A 19,357-nucleotide genomic window follows, 5' to 3' on the forward strand; every position below is an offset into this window, starting at 1 on the left:
CCAAACAGGCGAGTGCCATCAAAGGGCATGTCCATGAGGGTGTTCTGGACATCCCCGGAAAATGACGTGGACCGCATCCAGGCGTGGCGACGGAGTGCCACCGTGGTGGAAATCGCCCGACCCAGCGAGTCCGTGGTGTCAAGCCCACATCGTATGGCGTGCCGCGCTGCATCCCTCCCATCGGCCAAAGCCTGGGTAAGACGTGTCCGGACCTCCTCCGGACACAGGGGTAGCACGTCCTCCACCGTATCCCACAGAGAATGGGAATAACGGTCCAAGAGACAGGCGGTGTTTAAAGACCGCAGGCCCAAACTAAGGGACGAGAACAGTTTCTTGCCAAACTGCTCGAGTCTCTTGGAATCCCGGTCCGGCGGAGCGGTCGGGAAGGAGGATTGGGAGGTAGAGGCCTGGATAACCAGACTCTCGGGGGTGGGGTGTTGGGACAGGAAACTGGGGTCGCCCGGAGCAGGGCGGTGGCGCCTGGCAACGTTCCTATCCACAGGAGGGACTGTGGAGGGCTTGGACCAGGTGCCCTGCAGAACGTCAGTGAGGGCCTCATTGAACGGCAGCTGAGGCTCAGTGGAGCTTGCTGCGGTTTGAAGCACCTCAGTGAGGATGTTAGTCCTCACAGCCACGGCAGGCAGCTCGAGCCCAAGGGCTGCGGCCGCCTTGCGCAGCACCACAGAAAATGCTGCACCCTCCTCCGAAGCCACAGTCGGAGGAGAAGTGAATCCAGTGTCTGGCGATGTATCAAGACCACTGGCCTCCCCCAGTTCATCTGCCCAGTCCTGTGAAAGCTGCGACTGAACAGCCATAGAGTCCTCAAACCCCTCCCAGTCGCCCCCGTCGTCCGATTCCTGATAAACAGGAGGAATGATCGGAGCCGGACTGTAGAGATGAAGGGTCTCAAGCGGCGCCGGACGCGGCGTCGGTCGACGCCGTTGCGGCGCCGGGTCCGGAATAGGGCTAAACTCGGGTTGGACGCCGTCCGGAGTCGGCACCAACGGCGGCGGCGTCGGCGGCACCGGAGGTGTAGGCGTCTGCGCCGGCGGCGCCGGTGACGGCGTCGGTGGTTCATGTGCCGGCGCCGGTGGAGGAGTGGTTAGGTCATCCGGCGTCGACGGGGGCCCAGGCATGGGCCCCGCGGGGACCTGCGGTGTCGAGACCGGAGTCGTCGACGGCGCCGGGGCCGAAGCCACCGGCAGGCAAGGTCGCCCAGTCGAGCCCGCGGGGCCCGAAGGCGCGCCAGCGGGCGTCGACGGCGGGGCCAGGCTCCTCATGGCCGAGAGGAAGGCACTGACCTCCGCCGGCGTCGCGTTAGTCCCAGGGACCGGAGGGTATGGGGACGGGCGCGGCGCCTGCGGCTCCGCCGGAGCCGCGGGGGTGGAACCACTTGGACCCTCGGCCGAGTCGCGCGACCGGCGAGGGGAGTCCGAAGAGCGATGTCGCCGCTTGGACTTCTTAGAGCGTTTGGACTTACCCGACAACTTGGAGCCCGACGATCGATGGTGGCGTCGGCTAGGGCTCCGCGAGCGATCCTTGGACCTCCTCTTGGACCGGGATCGCGCACGACGCGGAGCCGAGTGGCGAAGCTCGAGAAGCTTGCGGGACCGCTCCCGCCGAGCCTTCGAAGTCAGGGCCTGGCAATCGGAACACGACTCCGCGTCGTGGTCGGGGCCTAAACAGTAGAGGCACCGGCGGTGGTGGTCGGTCACCGACATCAGTCGATGGCAATCCTCGCAAGCCTTGAACCCAGGCATCCTACCGGCACCAGATGTCGACAGACAAGGATCAAAAGTGATCAAAAAAGATTTAGTCAAAAAAGACTAAAAGGAGGGGGCGTGGCTAGCAGCCAAGCAAGATGGCCGCAGCCTAACGGAGCTCCGAGGGTGAGGCCGACTCCCCTGCCATCCGCACACTGATCCGCTCTAGCAACTATCCCTACTGGCGCTGGGCTGGTAGCCTGTAGGAAGCGGCGCCGACTGAGCCGACTCCGGGGCTCCTAAGTGCTCGTGAGCCTGATCGGCGCCGGCCCGCTAGTAGCGGCCTGTGCCGCCGGCCGCGACCGGGGCCTGGATTACTCTGAGGGCCGCCCGTGGTGTGTGGGAGCCTGGGCAGTGGCTGTGCCCAGAAGCGACCGGAGCAACTGACGACGGCGACGCTGGGGCGGACCGGGATCGCCCGCGACCTGTGACCAAGTGGAGGCGCCCCGGACTTTGCGGGGGGAATATTGTCCCCGAGCTCATCCTGAGGAATTGCGTCCGGCGCTGTGATCCCCGGGGGCGTCGCCCCGCCGCCGGCGCAGCCCCGTGGAAGGCGCAAGTGGGGGCCTGCGGAGGATCGCTGGGGAGCGGCCCCCGGGCTGCTGCAGTGGGCTGGAGCCGGGGACTGTGGCCGATCCCGGCGGGGACCGAGGTGTGCCGCCGGATTGAGGGTGGCAGCGCTGGAGCAGATCGCGATTGTCCGCGCCCTGAGGCCTGGTGAGAGCGCCCCGCATTGAGTGCAGTCTGCGGCGGTCCCTGCGGAGGGAGTATCGCTGCCGTGATCCGCCAGAGGGAGGCTCGACTGGCGAGGCTGGGGCCGACGCTGTGATCCCCGGGGGGGCTGCCCCGTCATCGGCTCTGCGGCTGCCCCGGCGCGGCCCCGTGGACAAGGTGCGTGGGGGCCTCCGGGTTACTGTGGTGGGCCGGTGGCCATCCGGTTGTTTGGAGGCTTGATTGCCGCTCCCGAGCTGTGTGGTGACCTTTCCCCCCCCCGGCCGGCTGGGTGACGAGAAGAAACGTCCCGGGACGGCACCCGCCGGCCCCAAGATGTCCGGGAAAGGGAATCGCACGCACCAGCAGGGTAAGCTGGACAAATTTGCCTACAATAAAGACGCGGCCGCGGGGGCCGGGAGGTCGGACGGGGCTGCTGCAGAGGCAGAAGCGCCTAAGGTAACACTGGAGGACATAATGCTTGCCCTTAACAAAGTGCAGACCACGGTAGGATCCATCTCCACGGATGTGTCCTTGCTCAGGGCGGACTTCCAAAAAATGTCGTCCAGGGTCACGGACGTGGAGCGCACCACGGCGGCTTTGACGAGTGACACTACACTCCTGCTCCAACGGGTGTCCCAGTTGGAGGCTGAAACGAAACAAATGGCGGCGAAGATGGACGATCAGGAAGGGCGATCCCGGCGTAATAACGTCCACATAACGGGAATTCCCGAGAGTTAAGGGAAATCCGCCATGGACTTGTACATAGAGGACTTAATAAAAACCAGACTGCAGCCCCGGGGTCTCTCTTCATTCTTCTCGGTGGAGCGCGCCCACAGAGTGCCCGGGGGCAAGCCCAAGGTTGGGGCGCCCCCTCGACCGGTGCTGGCCCGTATCTTCAATTACCGCGACAGAGATGTCATCCTCCAGACGGCCCGGGTGGCGCCACCGTTACGGATTCAGAATTCGATGGTGTCGTTCTTTCCGGATTTCACGGCGGCGGTGGCGGCACGGCGGAGAAGCTTCCTGGAGGTCAAGAAGACGCTGAGGGCCCGCGAACTGCCTTACTCCATGGTCTTTCCAGCGCGCCTTCGGGTGGTGGCGGAGGGCAAGACCCTGTTCTTCGAGACGCCGGAGGAGGCGCACGACTGGCTCGAGGGCTGGAGGCCGGCGGGCAGCCCTGGGAGATCGGACAAGCGGAGGCGGCGAACAGAGGGGACGGCGGACGCCGGCGACCTGGATCCGGGAGGGGAGACATTGGACCGACCCTGATAGGCAGCGAGACTCCGTGCTGAATGCTTGTGACTGCCTTCAGGGGTGCCTCAAGGTGGAGGCCTTGTGGAACTAGACGGCGCCGGCTCAACGATATTTCAAGGGGTGATCAGTTGAACTTTGTCCAAAGGGGAGTATTTGGTCTTCCTCGGACCGCCCGCTCCACTACACGCAAGTACTGTTTGGGGACTTGGGATCTGAGCACTCTGCTGAGTTGGGGTGGCGGGCAGTTTGGAGTCCGTATGGCAGGGAGGCAGGGAGGGGGTGGGGGGGGTAAGGGAATGTTCGCAAGTTTTGTTTTACTGTTTTTGTTTATAATGTCGTGTATGTTTCAACACACAGTACACGCACCATGCAATGCAGGCACGGCCTGTGCCGCTCCGTTCATAGCATCAGCTCTGCGCTGCTCCTGCCGCGGGAATGGCTGACACAACGCTAGGGCGTTCCACTGGGGTCCCCCTCACTCCGGCGCAGCCTCTCTCCCTCCTTACATGGAACGTGCGCGGCTTAGGCGATAAGATTAAGAGGGGTTTGGTCCTCCAGAGTCTCAAGAGATGCTCCCCTGCGGTGGTCCTGTTGCAGGAGACCCACCTAATGGGCACTGCTAGTAAGGCGATGGATAGATGGGGGTACAAGATGGTGATACACTCTGACTTCGCCTCTGGTTCCCGCGGGGTGGGTATACTGGTAAAGAAACAGTCCCCGTTAATCATAAAAGGCACTCGGGCAGACGGTTCGGGGAGGTGTGCGGCGCTGCATGCCCAATGGGAGGGACGCCCCCTGAATATTGTTTCGGTTTACATTCCTCCTGCCCTGCATGCTGCGACTCTTCCTGCGCTGAGCAGCTTCTTGCTTGATCTACCGGAGGAAGAGCTTATAGTGGGCGGCGACTTTAATGCGGTGGTGGACGGCCTGCTTGACCGCCACCCGGAGCGGGCTGGTGGAGGGGGAGCGTCTCGCCTCGGGAGTTTCTTCGAGGCACTCGGACTGGCAGATATATGGAGGCTTCACCACCCAACACAGCGCCACTACACATATTACTCGGGGGTACATAAAAGTTTGACCAGAATAGACTACTTCTTGGGTTCGCAGGGCAGTCTCCAGTATGTAGACAGCGTGGAAATCAGGCCCAGGGGCATATCGGATCACTCACCGCTACTTCTACAATACACGCGCTACCACCTGACCAGGCGCCGTGTCCCCCCCTTGCACCCGGGTTATCTCCAGGTTCCCGACATCTGCAAAACACTCGGGAAGGCTACTAGTCTCTATTTCCAAGAAAACTCCTCGTCGGTAGACTCTCCGGCTACCCTCTGGGAGGCGTACAAAGCGGTCCTGAGAGGACACGCGGTCGCCTCCATTGCGGCGCACCGGCGCGCGCGGCATCTTGAGCTACAGTCGCTAGAGGAGGATCTTGCCGCGGCAGAGGCACAACAGGCCGCACATCCATCGCCTGCAACCTCCCGGGGATTGCAGGTGGCGCAGGTGAAATATAAGGAGCACCTGGCGGACTGTACCAGGCGACGGCTAGAGGCCACGCGACACAGAATCTACGATGTCGGGGACAAGACAGGGAAGCTGTTGGCATGGTTAGATAGAAGGGAGGGTGGTTCCAGGTGGATTGCGCAGCTCATTTCGGGGGAGGGTCGGAGGGCAACTGACCCGCGCGATATAGTGGACACCCTGGCGGGCCACTTCGCTGCGGTCTACTCCTCCGCTTCTTCCATGTCAGAGGAGGAGGCGATGTCGTATGTTCGAGATCTGGACATGCCCAGGTTAGCCCCGGCCGCGATGACGGCCTTGGAGGCCGATCTGACGGTGGACGAAATACAGGCTGCGGTGGGAGCGCTTCAGTCGGGCAAGGCGGTGGGTCCCAACGGCATCCCGGTTGAGCTGTACAAGAGGTTGATAGGGACGCTGGCTCCTCACCTGCTCGCTATGTTTACCGATAGTCTGCAGCGTGGCGAACTCCCTCCGGATCAGCGCACGGCAACTATTGTGGTCCTCCCGAAGCCTGGCAAGCCGGCGGAGGAGTGCACCTCCTACCGCCCCATCTCGCTCCTCAACGCAGAGGCCAAGATTCTGGCCAAGCTGCTGGCGGGTAGACTGACGCCGCACCTTGCCGACATTATACACCCGGACCAGTCTGGCTTTATGCCCGGCAGAAGTACGTCCCACAACCTGCGACGTCTGCATGGTGTGTTGGCCCGGACGGGTCGGGTGAGCGAACTGGCGGTACTTCTGTCGTTGGACGCGCAAATGGCGTTCGACATGGTCGAGTGGCCCTTCCTGTTCGCGGTCCTTCGCCATCTGGGATTCGGGCCCAAATTCTGCGCCTGGATTCGTCTCCTGTACACCAAGCCATTGGCTCATGTTGCGGCCAACGGGCATATGTCCGGCGATTTCCCCCTGTCGCGCGGCACGCGCCAAGGTTGCCCCCTGTCGCCCTTATTATTTGCCCTTGTGTTGGAGCCGCTGGCGGCGTGGATACGCTGGGAACCCTCGATAAGGGGACTCCGATGGTCAGATGGATGGGAGGACAGGGTTTCTCTCTATGCAGATGACGTCCTATTGTACCTGGCCTTCCCACGGCGCTCCATCCTCACGCTACTCAATATATGCAGGGTCTTCGGCAAGGCGTCGGGGTACACGATAAATTGGTCTAAATCCGTCATGTACGTGCTGTGTGGCCCTCCGCCGCAACTACCGGCGAATTGCCCCCTCAGGGTGGCGGAGGGGTCGTTCAAGTATTTGGGTGTCCACATCACGGCGGACCCAGTGGTATTCTATCAGAAGAATCTTCAGCCCCCGTTGGACCGTCTTCGTCGGGACGTCCGTCACTGGGGGGCGCGGCGCTCTTTAAGATGATGTCCCTGCCTCGCTTCATATACGTGCTCGAAAACACACCATGTCCAGTGCCCCCGGCGTACTTCCGCTCAATCGCGGCGCAGGTGTCTAGTCTTCTGTGGCACAACCGACCGGCGCGTATTGCACAGTCCAAACTTACCCGCGGCTGGTACGACGGGGGGATAGCACTGCCCGACATCCAACTTTACTACTGGGCGACGCAACTCAAGGTCATCAATTATTGGCTCCATGCCCCGCACTCGGATCCGGCATTTAAAGCGGATAGAGCCATATTGGGCACGAGAGGTATGTTGTCGCCCCTGTATGATGGGAGGCTCGGCCCGGAACTCATTGGCCCCTTGCGACAAACAGTGGCCGTGTGGCACGCGGCCCAGGCCCGGCTGGGATGGAGAGGAGTTTTGACCCAGCTCACTCCCTTGTGGGATGCGAAACGGCTCGGGAGACTTAGACATAGCAGGGGCTTCGACAAGTGGGATGACATCGGGATCTCCACAGTGGGCGACATGTGGCACAAGGGTGCAGTGATCACCTTCGCGCGCCTACAACAACAATACGAGCTGGCGCCCACGGAATGGTTCCGGTACACACAAATTAAACACGCGCTGCTCGCCGCTTTGGGGCCTGGAGCCTCAGTTCCGGAAGCGTCACCACTGGAGGATAGGCTGCTCACAGATTATATGCCACAGCGGGCAACATCATTCACGTACCGTAAGCTAATAAATAATCTCCCGGACCCTATGGGCACCCTGCGGGAGAGGTGGTCCACTGATGTCGGGGACTTTGATGACCCGGACTGGAGGGAGGCGCTGGCGTCCCCCCGGGAGGCAGGGATACCTTCCAGGCTTCGGTTGGTACAGCTCCGGATTCTGCATAGGTCCTACTACACCAGGTACACACTCCACAAAATAGGAAGAGCACCCCATCCATTCTGCCTGCGCGGCTGCGGGGAGGAAGGCACCTTCTACCACACCATCTGGGAGTGTCCAAAAATCCAAGAATACTGGAGGCGAGTGATGCGTACGCTGTCCCAGGCGGGGGGTGTGTCGCTTGCACCGGAACCCAGGCGCTGCCTGCTAAATGTATGGGAGCCCAACGACCTGGGCAGGCAGGCTCAGTGTTGGGCCACAGTAGGCATCGTGCTAGCTAAGCGGAACATAGCGCAGAAGTGGGGGGTGGGAGAGGTGCCGCTGCTGTCTGTATGGGGGCGTGACATGGATAGGGCTATGATAGCCGAACGCTCAGTGTACATAGGGAGGGGTTGTCCCCAAAAATGGTCTAAAATATGGGGGGCATGGAACACATATCGGGGAGATATATGCGAGCCACCACCAACGCTTGAAGATGAGACCCTTGATGCGGACTGAGGTGCAGGCCTTTATGGTAAACATTTGGGGTGTGACAGTTGGGGATGGGCGCCTGTGTGGGGGGATTGCCGGGAGGTGGGGGGCTGAACTGCTTCGGACTTTGTTATATGCTGAACAACGATTGAATAATCGACAATTGCTGTACTGTACTGTGGTAAAAGAAAATAATAAAAATTGTTTTATAAAAAAAAAAAAAGACTAAAAGGGGTAGCTCTCCCGGATCTGCGCTTACTGGCGCGGAAAAAAGAAGAACTGACGTCAGCGCGCGAGGGCGGCGTCTAAGTACTCCGACGACGTCATTCCGGCGCACGACGCCGACAACGGACGCGGAGCCGCAGACGACGCCTAGCGACGCGCAAGGGGTATTGCTGACGAAAAATCTTCCGGATCCAGTCTGACGCCTGGGGATATTCTAAGGTGAGGAATCTAACTAACGTGTTTCTTTCAGATACCAACATTACATCTCTTTTCTGAAACAAGCTCAGATGTCACAGTAACTGGGACAAAAAGACGTTCACACTGATACAGGGAACACTAATAATGGCACCACTTATACACTTATACTGGGGCAGGACATATACTCTTGCTGAGACATGGGATACACTGACATAGTTAATGGATAATACACAGACAAAGGACAAGGAGACAACTACACTGTGAACGGGATGTCGCTTTGACCAGGAGAGTGAAACACTTTCACAAAGATGGAAGTCACATTTGACACGTTGGCTAAAAGATGTGTACAAATGATCGAGGAATTCTCCGACACTGGGGCAGAAAAGACTATGTCACAGTAGATTGAGACACATTCTCAGGATCAATTAACATTATGAGGCTAGAAAGTGGCGAAACTAGTTTGGGCATGGAATAAAACTGGTCGGGCAGAGAATAATCAGACACTGGGAAACACAGAAGCCTGCAGATAAGTAGAGCCATGGAATAAACTGACACTGGGTCATGAAACATACTGTCAGTTGTTCAGAAACTATGAAGATTCTTGGACAGACAATGTACTCAGACAGGAAATATGCTGACACTAGGACAGAGAAGAGACTGACACAGGACAGGGAATACACATAGACACAAAAGACACTGAAGTAAACCCTTGATAACACTAAGTTTAGAAACACTAGGTCCGGAAAATATCACCCCGAGACTGAGGAAACAGATGAACACTGGATCCAGGAGGCTTGCACACTGCAGCAGGAAATACACTCATTCATTTGACAGCAAGTGCAGACCACATCATGCACATCATTGTGACTCAAGAAGCTGCTGTAAGAAGGGGACAAATGTTCCTTAGCTGCCTACCATCACATGCATTTTCACAATTGGAAAATGATTAAGCTCTCTGGACCCAGCTAGCTCTCTGCTCATTGGTTGATGTGTATATTATGCTTGCAGACTGCCAGGAATGCACACGAGAGAAGCTGAGACTTGACACTAAACCGAAATGTGAGGGTATGCCTTTTAATACCTATCCATTATATATCTTTTTAACACTTCTCCATATTCTCAATGCATTATCTGTGTGACATAAAAACACTAATTGTATGCAATAACTGTACGCAAAACTGTGGGCATTTACAGATATACAAATAAAGAAATGTAGGCAAGATTATGCTTGTTAACCATGTCTCTCTCCAGATCCTTAAAAAGCTTCAGCATCACAAAACCAGCAGTGTATATGCCTTATATCAAGAAGCTATTACATAACAACAGCATAACATAAACCTTAATATCTTCTTAACGACGCTCACCACAATTGCTGGGTTTTGCCAAGAGCTTACTGTGGATGTTTGGCTGCCGCTGGTGAGGAATGTCCAGGGTAGTCTGGTCACTCAAATGTTTGCCCAGCTTGTTCCGGTTTGAGCCCCCTTTCTCGAACAAAAGCACCTCTGATGCAGGAGGCTGGCCTCCTGAAGCAGGGCTGCATTGAGAACTGGAAAGTGACAGTGGGACTTCATGTTGGACTGCAAACCAATACAGAAACTTAATCAAAATCACAGTATGCAAATAACTACCACAAAGACACACTGAAACTATTGAAAGGTGATAATCCTTGTGTAATCCCCAGGGCACAATATTGACCCCATATTGAGCATCCATCCCCTTTGAGTGTTTAAATGATCTTGGTTCTAAGTAGTCGACTAATTTTGATGTCTTAATCAGTTTCACTTCCACCAATGCCCATGTGCCAAGACTCCAAGGAAATGTACGAAAATTTGATGCAGTAGAGGTTTTAACTATTCTGCAAAAAGTACCACTAATTCCAGTATGTCAAGCAGCCACATGAGTTAGGCATATGAAGAAGACACAGCATAGTGTTCAAACTAATCAAATTTGTGAAACAAGTAGCACCAATAACACAAAGCGAATATCCTGTTTATCTCAATTACTAGTTCTAACCCTCTTCATTTCCCCACACCTCCATGCAAACCATCACCATCATTATATCACATTTAAATGGTCCCTTAGCTACCATCGCGGAAGAGGCTGGGCTGTCAATCTTCTCCTATGCTGATGACACACAGCTTCTTTTTTCTTTATCCGCCAATGACAAATCCAGCGTCTCATCCCTGCAGCTAGGGTTGCTTAAAATCGCAAACTGGATGCACACTAACTGGTTAAAGCTAAACGGTGGCAAGACGGAAGTTTTGATCATGGGGAAAGATAAAGACCTTTGGGGCCCACACCACTGGCCTCCTGAAATGGGTGAACTTCCTAAACCAGTATAAACAGCCCGCAATTTAGACATAGTGATTGACGATCAGCTGACCATGAAACAGCAAGTAGCCAAGACCACGTCCACCTGCTTCACTATTCTCAAATGGCTCCGCAAGATATTATGGATGCTGCCTGAATCCACCCAAAGAACAGTCATCCAGGCCCTAATTACATCTAGGCTTTAATTACGGCAACATCCTCCATCTAGGAGCAAATAAGGAATTAATACGCAAGCTGCATGTGGTACAGAATTCTGCAGCACGGCTATTCTGCCAAGTACCTAAAACATCCTCCATTTCAGGCACTTTGCGTGATCTCCATTGGCTAAGGATTGAGCAACGTACACAATTTAAGGCCTTGTGTTACATGCACAAGATCAAGCTGGGCACAGCTCCCCATTACCTTTGCTCCCTAGCCCAGCTTTATCTCCCGCCCCGCCTTCTTTGCTCCGCATCCCAAGTAAACTTCACGGTTCCTAGATTCAAGCTTTCTCGCATAGGTGGACACTGTTAGACCTGTCAGCCCTTTGGGTGGTCCCTCCTCATCATTATTTATTTTGTCCCACTTTTGCCTCAAACCCTGTTTGAAGTTTTCCTTTTTGGGAACCACCAGACTTTTTAGTGTTGCTGCAGATTCAGGGAGCCATTTTACCTACCCCTGAAACTTCTGTCTGAGGGCCTGGAGCACAAAATGGTGGCCACCTGTGACATCACCAGCATCCACTGGAACCTGCTAGCACCTTCCAGAACATTCCAGAACCCTGTGACAGTTGGAGGCGGTTTAGAATGTTGGGGAGTTAAGACAGAGAGTTGGCAGTTGGAGCTGGCAGTTGGCACCTGACTGGTGAGGAGTGAGCAGCAAAAACGTGAAGGAGGAAGGAGTGAAGCAGCAGGGGTGGAAACTTGTGCCTGGAGTGGGGTCCATAAACCCACCCTTGATACTAGTCCCTACTGACGGAGCCCAGCCTAGAGCCCTGTGTGGGAAGAAGTCAGAAAAACCATCCTGAGGACCTGGACAGCAGGAACAGGCCTTAGAAACAAGAGAACAGCAAGATCCTGACCTGGAAGCTGGTTTCCCTGAAGTCCGACGTCGAGTAGCCTAAGACCTGGAGCCCGAGGTGGAGAAGCGGCGCTGACTGGAGAAGCAGACGTCGTACCCGGAGCCGCCAGAGGTCGAGAGAGGGCGCCGTCAGAGGTCGTGAGGAATACCAGAGGTCGAGGAGGAAGTCACCCGAGGTCGAGTGAGCGGCGTCATCGGAGGAGTGAAGTCCGCCCTCCGGAGTCGTCGGAGACCGAGGTGAAGGGTAACGGAGGTCGGGAGTGAGGATCGCACTCCGGAGTCGCCGGAACCTGTGAGAATCGTGCCGGAGGACGGGAGTGGAGGTCGCACCCCGGAGTCGCCGGAAGCCTGTGAGGAGCACCGGAGGTCGGGAGTGAGGATCGCACTCCGGAGCCGCCGGAAGTCGACATCGAGGCAAGGCCGGCCGACGTCATCGAAGCCGAGGTCGCCATCGGACCGGAGCCGCCCGAAGTCGACATCGAGTAAGACTGCCTGACGCCATCGAATCGGAGGTCGAGATCGAACCGAGGCCGCTGACATCGAGACCGGATCCGCCTGCCGGCGTCGTCAAAGAACTGACATTGTGCCGAGGCCGCCGACATCGAACCGGAACCGCCTCACTGCATCGATACGACTCCAGCGGCGTCGGAGCATCAGAAAAAGGGCAGTAAGTGGAGTAGAGGGCGCCTAAGGCCCTGTGGAGACCTGAGAGACTGCTCTAAGGGGCTAGGGAGGTGCTGGAACCAACCTGACTGTGCCAGGGGTGAACTGGGACTAATCTAGAGAAGTTGTGTGGAGAGAGAGAGCCAGGTCTCTGGTATTTTCCCCCTTTATCTACCTCAGTTTAGGCCTCAGCCTTGACCAAGCCAGGGAGTAGACACCCCCAAGCCTTCCACATCCCCACAAGCTGTGCCTGGGCCAAATCAGCCCTTAGGAATTCAAAAGTGATCTGATTCCATGAGTGTCACTGTCAGCTTTTAAGTATTTATTAGGGGCACTGTATTTATTGTATTTAACCTATTTATTGTTCCACTGTATTTATTGGTCCACAGTATTTATTGATGCACAATATTTATTGGTTACAGTATTTATTGCCTCAGAATATTTAATTGCCTGTCTGTATTACACTTTTATTTATGCCTTCAGTATTTATGATCACCCCTATTTATTGAATCATTAAGCCAGTATTTATTTGTCCTGCACTTTCTAAAAAGGTTGTATATTGTGATTGTTATTTATTTTCTCCAATCAGCAACTAAGAGAAAAAGCAGATAAAGAAAGTTATTTTCATAATTTTTACGGTGTAGAGTCGTTTTTGGAACGGATGCACGCATGGTTATTGTTTGGGTATGTTGTATGCTTAGCACGGAGCCTGATTCCTGACCACTCGAGCCAAGCTACCACAGTGTGTCCGGAAGACCACCACCACCCCTTCTAGTGTGGGAGTGGTTTTCCAACATAAATTGGTGTTCAGTGGTGGGATAGAGCTGTGCCTACGCATACTCAACAATAACTGTGGGTAGTCCATAGGCCTACACCGGGAGTTTTCTCAAGAGCGGCCTTCCTAATTGTGGGTTTTTGTTTTTTCCAAATTTACTCTGGTGGTGGGAGGAGGTATTATTAAAGGTACCCTCCTGCATAGTTACTGCACAAAACCTGTCCTCTAACCTGAGTGGGCAAGATGGAGTTTGTACTAGAAAATCTAGAAACGTACACTGTGGCCCAACTCAGGGAGTTTTGCCAGCGGGAGGGGGTGTACTGTCCCCCAGGAGCAAAGAAGGGTGCACTCCAAACCAGCTTAAGGGCTTGGGGGGAGGCACGCCGAGAAAGCAAGGCTGAGGAGGAAGACAGGGATGGAGAGCCTGACCCCGAGGGGGCTGAGATGTACCAACCTGAGGTGGGGAACCTGTCAGCAGGGCCCAGAACCATTTCTAGGAAGGGCAGCAGTGCCTCTAGCGGTGGCTTGTCTGAGGTGGAGTTAACAGACCGGAGGGAGAAAAGACAGCTCACATGGGACTTAGCAAGGCTGGAGAAGGAGAAGGAGAGCAGAGGATGGCCCATGAATTACGACTGAAAGAAATAGATCTTCAGATCTTGAGAATCGGGGCACAACCTGTTCCTAATGGTGGCAGCCAAACCCAAGAGATCACCAGGGAACCTAAACCATACCTGCCAAAGGACATAGTAGCTAGCTATGGAGTGGGCAACGATATCGCCAAGTGGCTAGCGGCCTATGAGGTCTCATTGAGGGCCCATGGGGTTCCAGAGAAGTACTGGGGAGGGGGATTGTACAAGTACATGCCTCCAGCGGGTAGGGATGCTTTATTGGCCCTCGAGGAGGATGAGCAGACCCACTACCCCACCATGAAACTGGCGCTCATCAGAAAGTTTGGACTAACACCTGAAAAGTACAGACAGAAGTTCAGGGGTAGTCACAAACTGGGCACGCAGAATTGGGTGGACTTCCTGGACTATGCGAAGAAGGCAATGGAAGGTTGGATTCAGGGCAGTGAAGTGAGGAACTACGAGGGGTTGTTTGACCTGGTATTGAAGGAACACCTGCTCGAGAAATGTTTCCCTGAACTGCGGCAACACCTGGTGGATAGCAAGCTGACCAGTCCCCGGAAGCTTGCTGAGGAGGCGGACATTTGGGCTAGTACCCGGGTGTCCACAAGGGGGACTGGAGGGGATACTCAAAAGGCCGGACAGGGCGCCCCCCAGAAGAAAGAGGGAGGGGAAAAGAAAAAGGAGTTCTCCAAAGGCCCCCAAAATAACTTCCAAGGGAAGGGAACAGGATTCACCCCTAAGGCTAACCCGCCCAGAAACCCTAATCCTGGCCAGAGTCAGCAGCCAAGGGTTGTCCATTGCTACGAGTGCGGTGGCGTTGGACACTATAAAGGAGATCCGAAGTGCCTGAAACGACCACCCCCTCCCACTGGAGGAAAGACCCCCGGAGTAGCTAGTGTAGTCCTCGGGGAGGAGATGCCCTTAACTAAGGGAAGGGAGTGGGCGGGTGTCACTTTAGTGTCCCTGGGAGAACGGGAGATGGTTCCTAAGATCCAGGTGCCCGCAAATACCGCAAAGTATGGGCAGTGGGTCACCATCAACGGCCAAAGAGGGGAGGCTCTGAGAGACACAGGAGCCAGTATGACTATGGTGCGTAGCCAACTGGTGTCTCCAGAGCAGGTAATTCCCGATGTACTCCACCCAGCCGCGATGGCTGACGGCAGAACAGGCCACTATCCAGTGGCCGAGGTTCCCTTTGAATGGGGGGGGGTTGCAGGTTCACTTCGAGTTGCCGTAAGCCCTGCCGTGCCAGTCGATTGTCTGCTGGGGAATGACATGGAGCACAACGCTTGGAAGGAGGTGGAATACCGGACTCACACTGAGATGCTGGGTACACCTGACTGGGCCTGTGTTAGCACAAGGTCCGCGACTACCCGAAGAGGGAGTTCATTTCGGCTGGAGCCTGGAACAAAGGCCCAGCCAGCTGCCAGTCAAGGGAAGAACCGAGGACAGGAGGAGCCTGCCTCGGCGTCACCACCCCGTAGGACGGATAGGCCACCGGAGGTGGTGGACCAGGAGTCTGCGGTGGGGGACGTTACCAACCTGGAGGACCTACCCATCCCGGCCGAGTGGCACGTGGAGGGAGGCCCGTCCAGGGAGGAATTCTGCCAGGGCCAGAGGGAGTGCCCTACCCTTGAGGGGCTGAGGCGACAGGCCGAAGCCCAGGCAGCAGGGAACGTTGAAGGGAACTACAGTGTTTACTGGGAGGATGGCCTCCTCTACAGTGAACCCAAGGCACCCCTACACGGATCGTCACGAGCCTTGGTAGTTCCTCAACGTTATCGAGCCTTCCTTCTGGAGTTGGCTCACGAGATACCATTGGCAGGACACCTGGGACAAGACAAGACCTTCGCCCGTCTTGTCCCACACTTTTATTGGCCTCAGATGAAAGTGTCGTCCGATACCTACTGCCGGACATGTGTGTCTTGCCAAGCCAGTGGGAAAACAGGGGTGAAGCTGAAAGCTCCCCTGGAACCACTTCCTGTCGTTAGCACCCCCTTTGAAAGGGTGGGCATCGACATTGTGGGTCCATTAGATCCGCCAACTACAGCTGGTCACCGGTTTATCCTGGTTCTGGTGGATCATGCCACACGGTACCCAGAGGCAATACCTCTGAGGACCATAACAGCACCTGTTGTGGCAAGGGCCCTGATGGGAATCTTTACCCGAGTGGGTTTTCCCAAGGAAGTTGTGTCCGACAGGGGGACCAACTTCATGTCAGCGTATATGCGGGCAATGTGGAAGGAGTGTGGAGTGACATACCGGTTCACAACTCCTTACCACCCCCAGACCAATGGTCTGGTGGAGAGGTTTAATAAAACCTTGAAGGGCATGATCAGAAGTCTGCCTGAAAGCCTGCGGAGGAAATGGGACGTCCTCCTACCCTGTTTACTTTTTTCCTACAGAGAAGTGCCACAGAAGGGAGTGGGCTTCAGCCCCTTCGAGCTTCTGTATGGGCACCCTGTACGTGGAACTCTCAACCTGGTGAGAGACGGATGGGAAAGAACTCCCAGAAAGCTTCCCCAGGATGTGGTGAGCTACATGCTGGCCTTCCGGAGCCAAATGGCTAAGTTGTGGAAGCAAGCTTCTGACAACTTGGAAGCCAGCCAAGCAGTAATGAAGGCGTGGTATGACCACAATGCTCACCCGGTGGAGTTGGAGCCTGGCCAGAAAGTGTGGGTGATCGAACCGGGAGAGCTTAGTGCCCTCCAGGATCGCTGGTCAGGACCCTTTGAGGTGTTGGAGAAGAAGGGTAAGGCTACCTACTTGGTGGACCTGAAGACCCCTCGTCAGCCCCTGCGGGTGCTGCATGCCAACCGCCTCAAACCCCACCATGAGAGGCCCGAAGTCATCTTGATGATGGTGACTGACGGAGGAGAGGACGTGGAAAGCGAGCCTCTCTCTGATCTGTTTGCGTCTCAAGAGAAGGATGGGTCGGTGGAGGGAGTGATTCTCTCCCCATCTCTAACTCCTGAACAGCAGGAGGACTGTCGCCAGGTCCTGGGGCAGTACTCCTCGTTGTTCTCCCTTGTCCCGGGTAGGACTCACCTGTGCGTCCATGACGTGGACACAGGAGACAGCCCACCTGTGAAGTCCAAGATCTACCGGATGTCAGACAAGGTGAAGGCCAGCATTCATAGTGAAGTCACTAAGATGCTGGAGCTAGGAGTGATCGAACCTTCTAGCAGCCCCTGGTCCAGTCCGGTGGTGTTAGTACCAAAAGCTGCACCACCGGGTGCCCAACCAGAACTGAGGTTCTGTGTGGACTATCGGGGACTGAATTCAGTGACCAAAACTGATGCTCATCCGATCCCTAGGGCGGATGAATTGATTGACCGGCTGGGAGCTGCCCAATATCTAAGTACCTTTGACCTTACTTCAGGGTACTGGCAGATCTCTTTGACTGATGGAGCAAGGGAAAGGTCAGCCTTCTCCACGCCCAATGGCCACTACCAGTTCTGTGTGATGCCCTTTGGGCTCAAGAACGCACCTGCCACGTTTCAGCGCCTGGTAAACCAGATCCTCACCGGAATGGAGAGTTTCTCTGCTGCTTATCTGGATGACATAGCCGTCTTCAGTAACAGCTGGGAGGATCACTTGCGTCACCTGCAAGCTGTTCTCCAGGCCCTGAGACAAGCTGGATTGACGATCAAGGCCAGCAAGTGCCAGATCGGGCAGGGGTCGGTAGTGTACCTTGGACACTTGGTGGGTAGGGGAGCGGTGCAACCCCTCCAGGCGAAGATCGAGGCCATCATGGCCTGGGAACCCCCCAAGACACAGACTGAGGTCCGAGCATTTTTGGGCCTCACGGGATACTACCGCAGCTTCGTGAAGGGGTACGGTACCATCGTAGCCCCCCTCACGGAGCTCACGTCCAAGAAACAACCTCGACGGGTAGTCTGGACGGAGGCTTGTCAGCAAGCCTTTGAGAGATTGAAGAAAGCCATGTGCGAGGCCCCGGTCTTAAGGGCCCCAGACTTTTCCAAGGAGTTCATTGTCCAGACAGATGCATCAGAACATGGCATTGGGGCAGTGTTATCGCAACTCAACGAAGAGGGTCTGGATCAGCCCGTGGTCTTCCTATCCCGGAGGCTACTTCCCAGGGAACAGAAGTGGAGTGCAATAGAGCGTGAAGCCTTTGCAGTGGTATGGGCTCTGAAGAAGTTGCGGCCATACCTGTTTGGCTCGCACTTCCTGGTGCAGACCGACCACAGACCCCTTCGTTGGCTGATGCAAATGAAGGGGGAGAATGCCAAGTTGTTGAGGTGGTCTATTGCCCTACAGGGAATGGACTTTCAGGTGGAACATCGGCCTGGAGTGGACCACGCCAATGCAGACGGTCTCTCAAGGTATTTCCGCCTTAGTGATGAGAACTCCCAAGGGGTTGGGTAGCTCTCCCCACTTTCAGCTGGGGGGGACGCGTGTTAGACCTGTCAGCCCTTTGGGTGGTCCCTCCTCATCATTATTTATTTTGTCCCACTTTTGCCTCAAACCCTGTTTGAAGTTTTCCTTTTTGGGAACCACCAGACTTTTTAGTGTTGCTGCAGATTCAGGGAGCCATTTTACCTACCCCTGAAACTTCTGTCTGAGGGCCTGGAGCACAAAATGGTGGCCACCTGTGACATCACCAGCATCCACTGGAACCTGCTAGCACCTTCCAGAACATTCCAGAACCCTGTGACAGTTGAAGGCGGTTTAGAATGTTGGGGAGTTAAGACAGAGAGTTGGCAGTTGGAGCTGGCAGTTGGCACCTGACTGGTGAGGAGTGAGCAGCAAAAACGTGAAGGAGGAAGGAGTGAAGCAGCAGGGGTGGAAACTTGTGCCTGGAGTGGGGTCCATAAACCCACCCTTGATACTAGTCCCTACTGACGGAGCCCAGCCTAGAGCCCTGTGTGGGAAGAAGTCAGAAAAACCATCCTGAGGACCTGGACAGCAGGAACAGGCCTTAGAAACAAGAGAACAGCAAGATCCTGACCTGGAAGCTGGTTTCCCTGAAGTCCGACGTCGAGTAGCCTAAGACCTGGAGCCCGAGGTGGAGAAGCGGCGCTGACTGGAGAAGCAGACGTCGTACCCGGAGCCGCCAGAGGTCGAGAGAGGGCGCCGTCAGAGGTCGTGAGGAATACCAGAGGTCGAGGAGGAAGTCACCCGAGGTCGAGTGAGCGGCGTCATCGGAGGAGTGAAGTCCGCCCTCCGGAGTCGTCGGAGACCGAGGTGAAGGGTAACGGAGGTCGGGAGTGAGGATCGCACTCCGGAGTCGCCGGAACCTGTGAGAATCGTGCCGGAGGACGGGAGTGGAGGTCGCACTCCGGAGTCGCCGGAAACCTGTGAGGAGCACCGGAGGTCGGGAGTGAGGATCGCACTCCGGAGCCGCCGGAAGTCGACATCGAGGCAAGGCCGGCCGACGTCATCGAAGCCGAGGTCGCCATCGGACCGGAGCCGCCCGAAGTCGACATCGAGTAAGACTGCCCGACGCCATCGAATCGGAGGTCGAGATCGAACCGAGGCCGCTGACATCGAGACCGGATC

General features: G+C 55.9%; 1 protein-coding gene across 9 annotated transcripts in view; it reads right to left on the bottom strand.

Annotated features, from left to right (window-relative positions):
* Positions 1-19,357, bottom strand: part of LOC146809646 (uncharacterized) — a 275,512-nt gene that overhangs the window by 138,737 nt on the left and 117,418 nt on the right. For 4 of the 9 annotated variants that reach the window (XM_085616499.1, XM_085616498.1, XM_085616496.1 and 1 more), the window contains exon 12: positions 9,739-9,951. The exons of 4 other annotated variants lie outside the window; for them this stretch is intronic. In XM_085616499.1, coding sequence (XP_085472625.1) covers positions 9,739-9,951 — 213 coding nt within the window. The remainder of the gene's footprint in view (positions 1-9,738; positions 9,952-19,357) is intronic. One more of the 9 variants, XM_085616497.1, reaches the window with a different exon arrangement.

Source organism: Triturus cristatus, chromosome 7 (assembly GCF_964204655.1).
Source record: "Triturus cristatus chromosome 7, aTriCri1.1, whole genome shotgun sequence".
Lineage (NCBI taxonomy): Eukaryota > Metazoa > Chordata > Amphibia > Caudata > Salamandridae > Triturus > Triturus cristatus.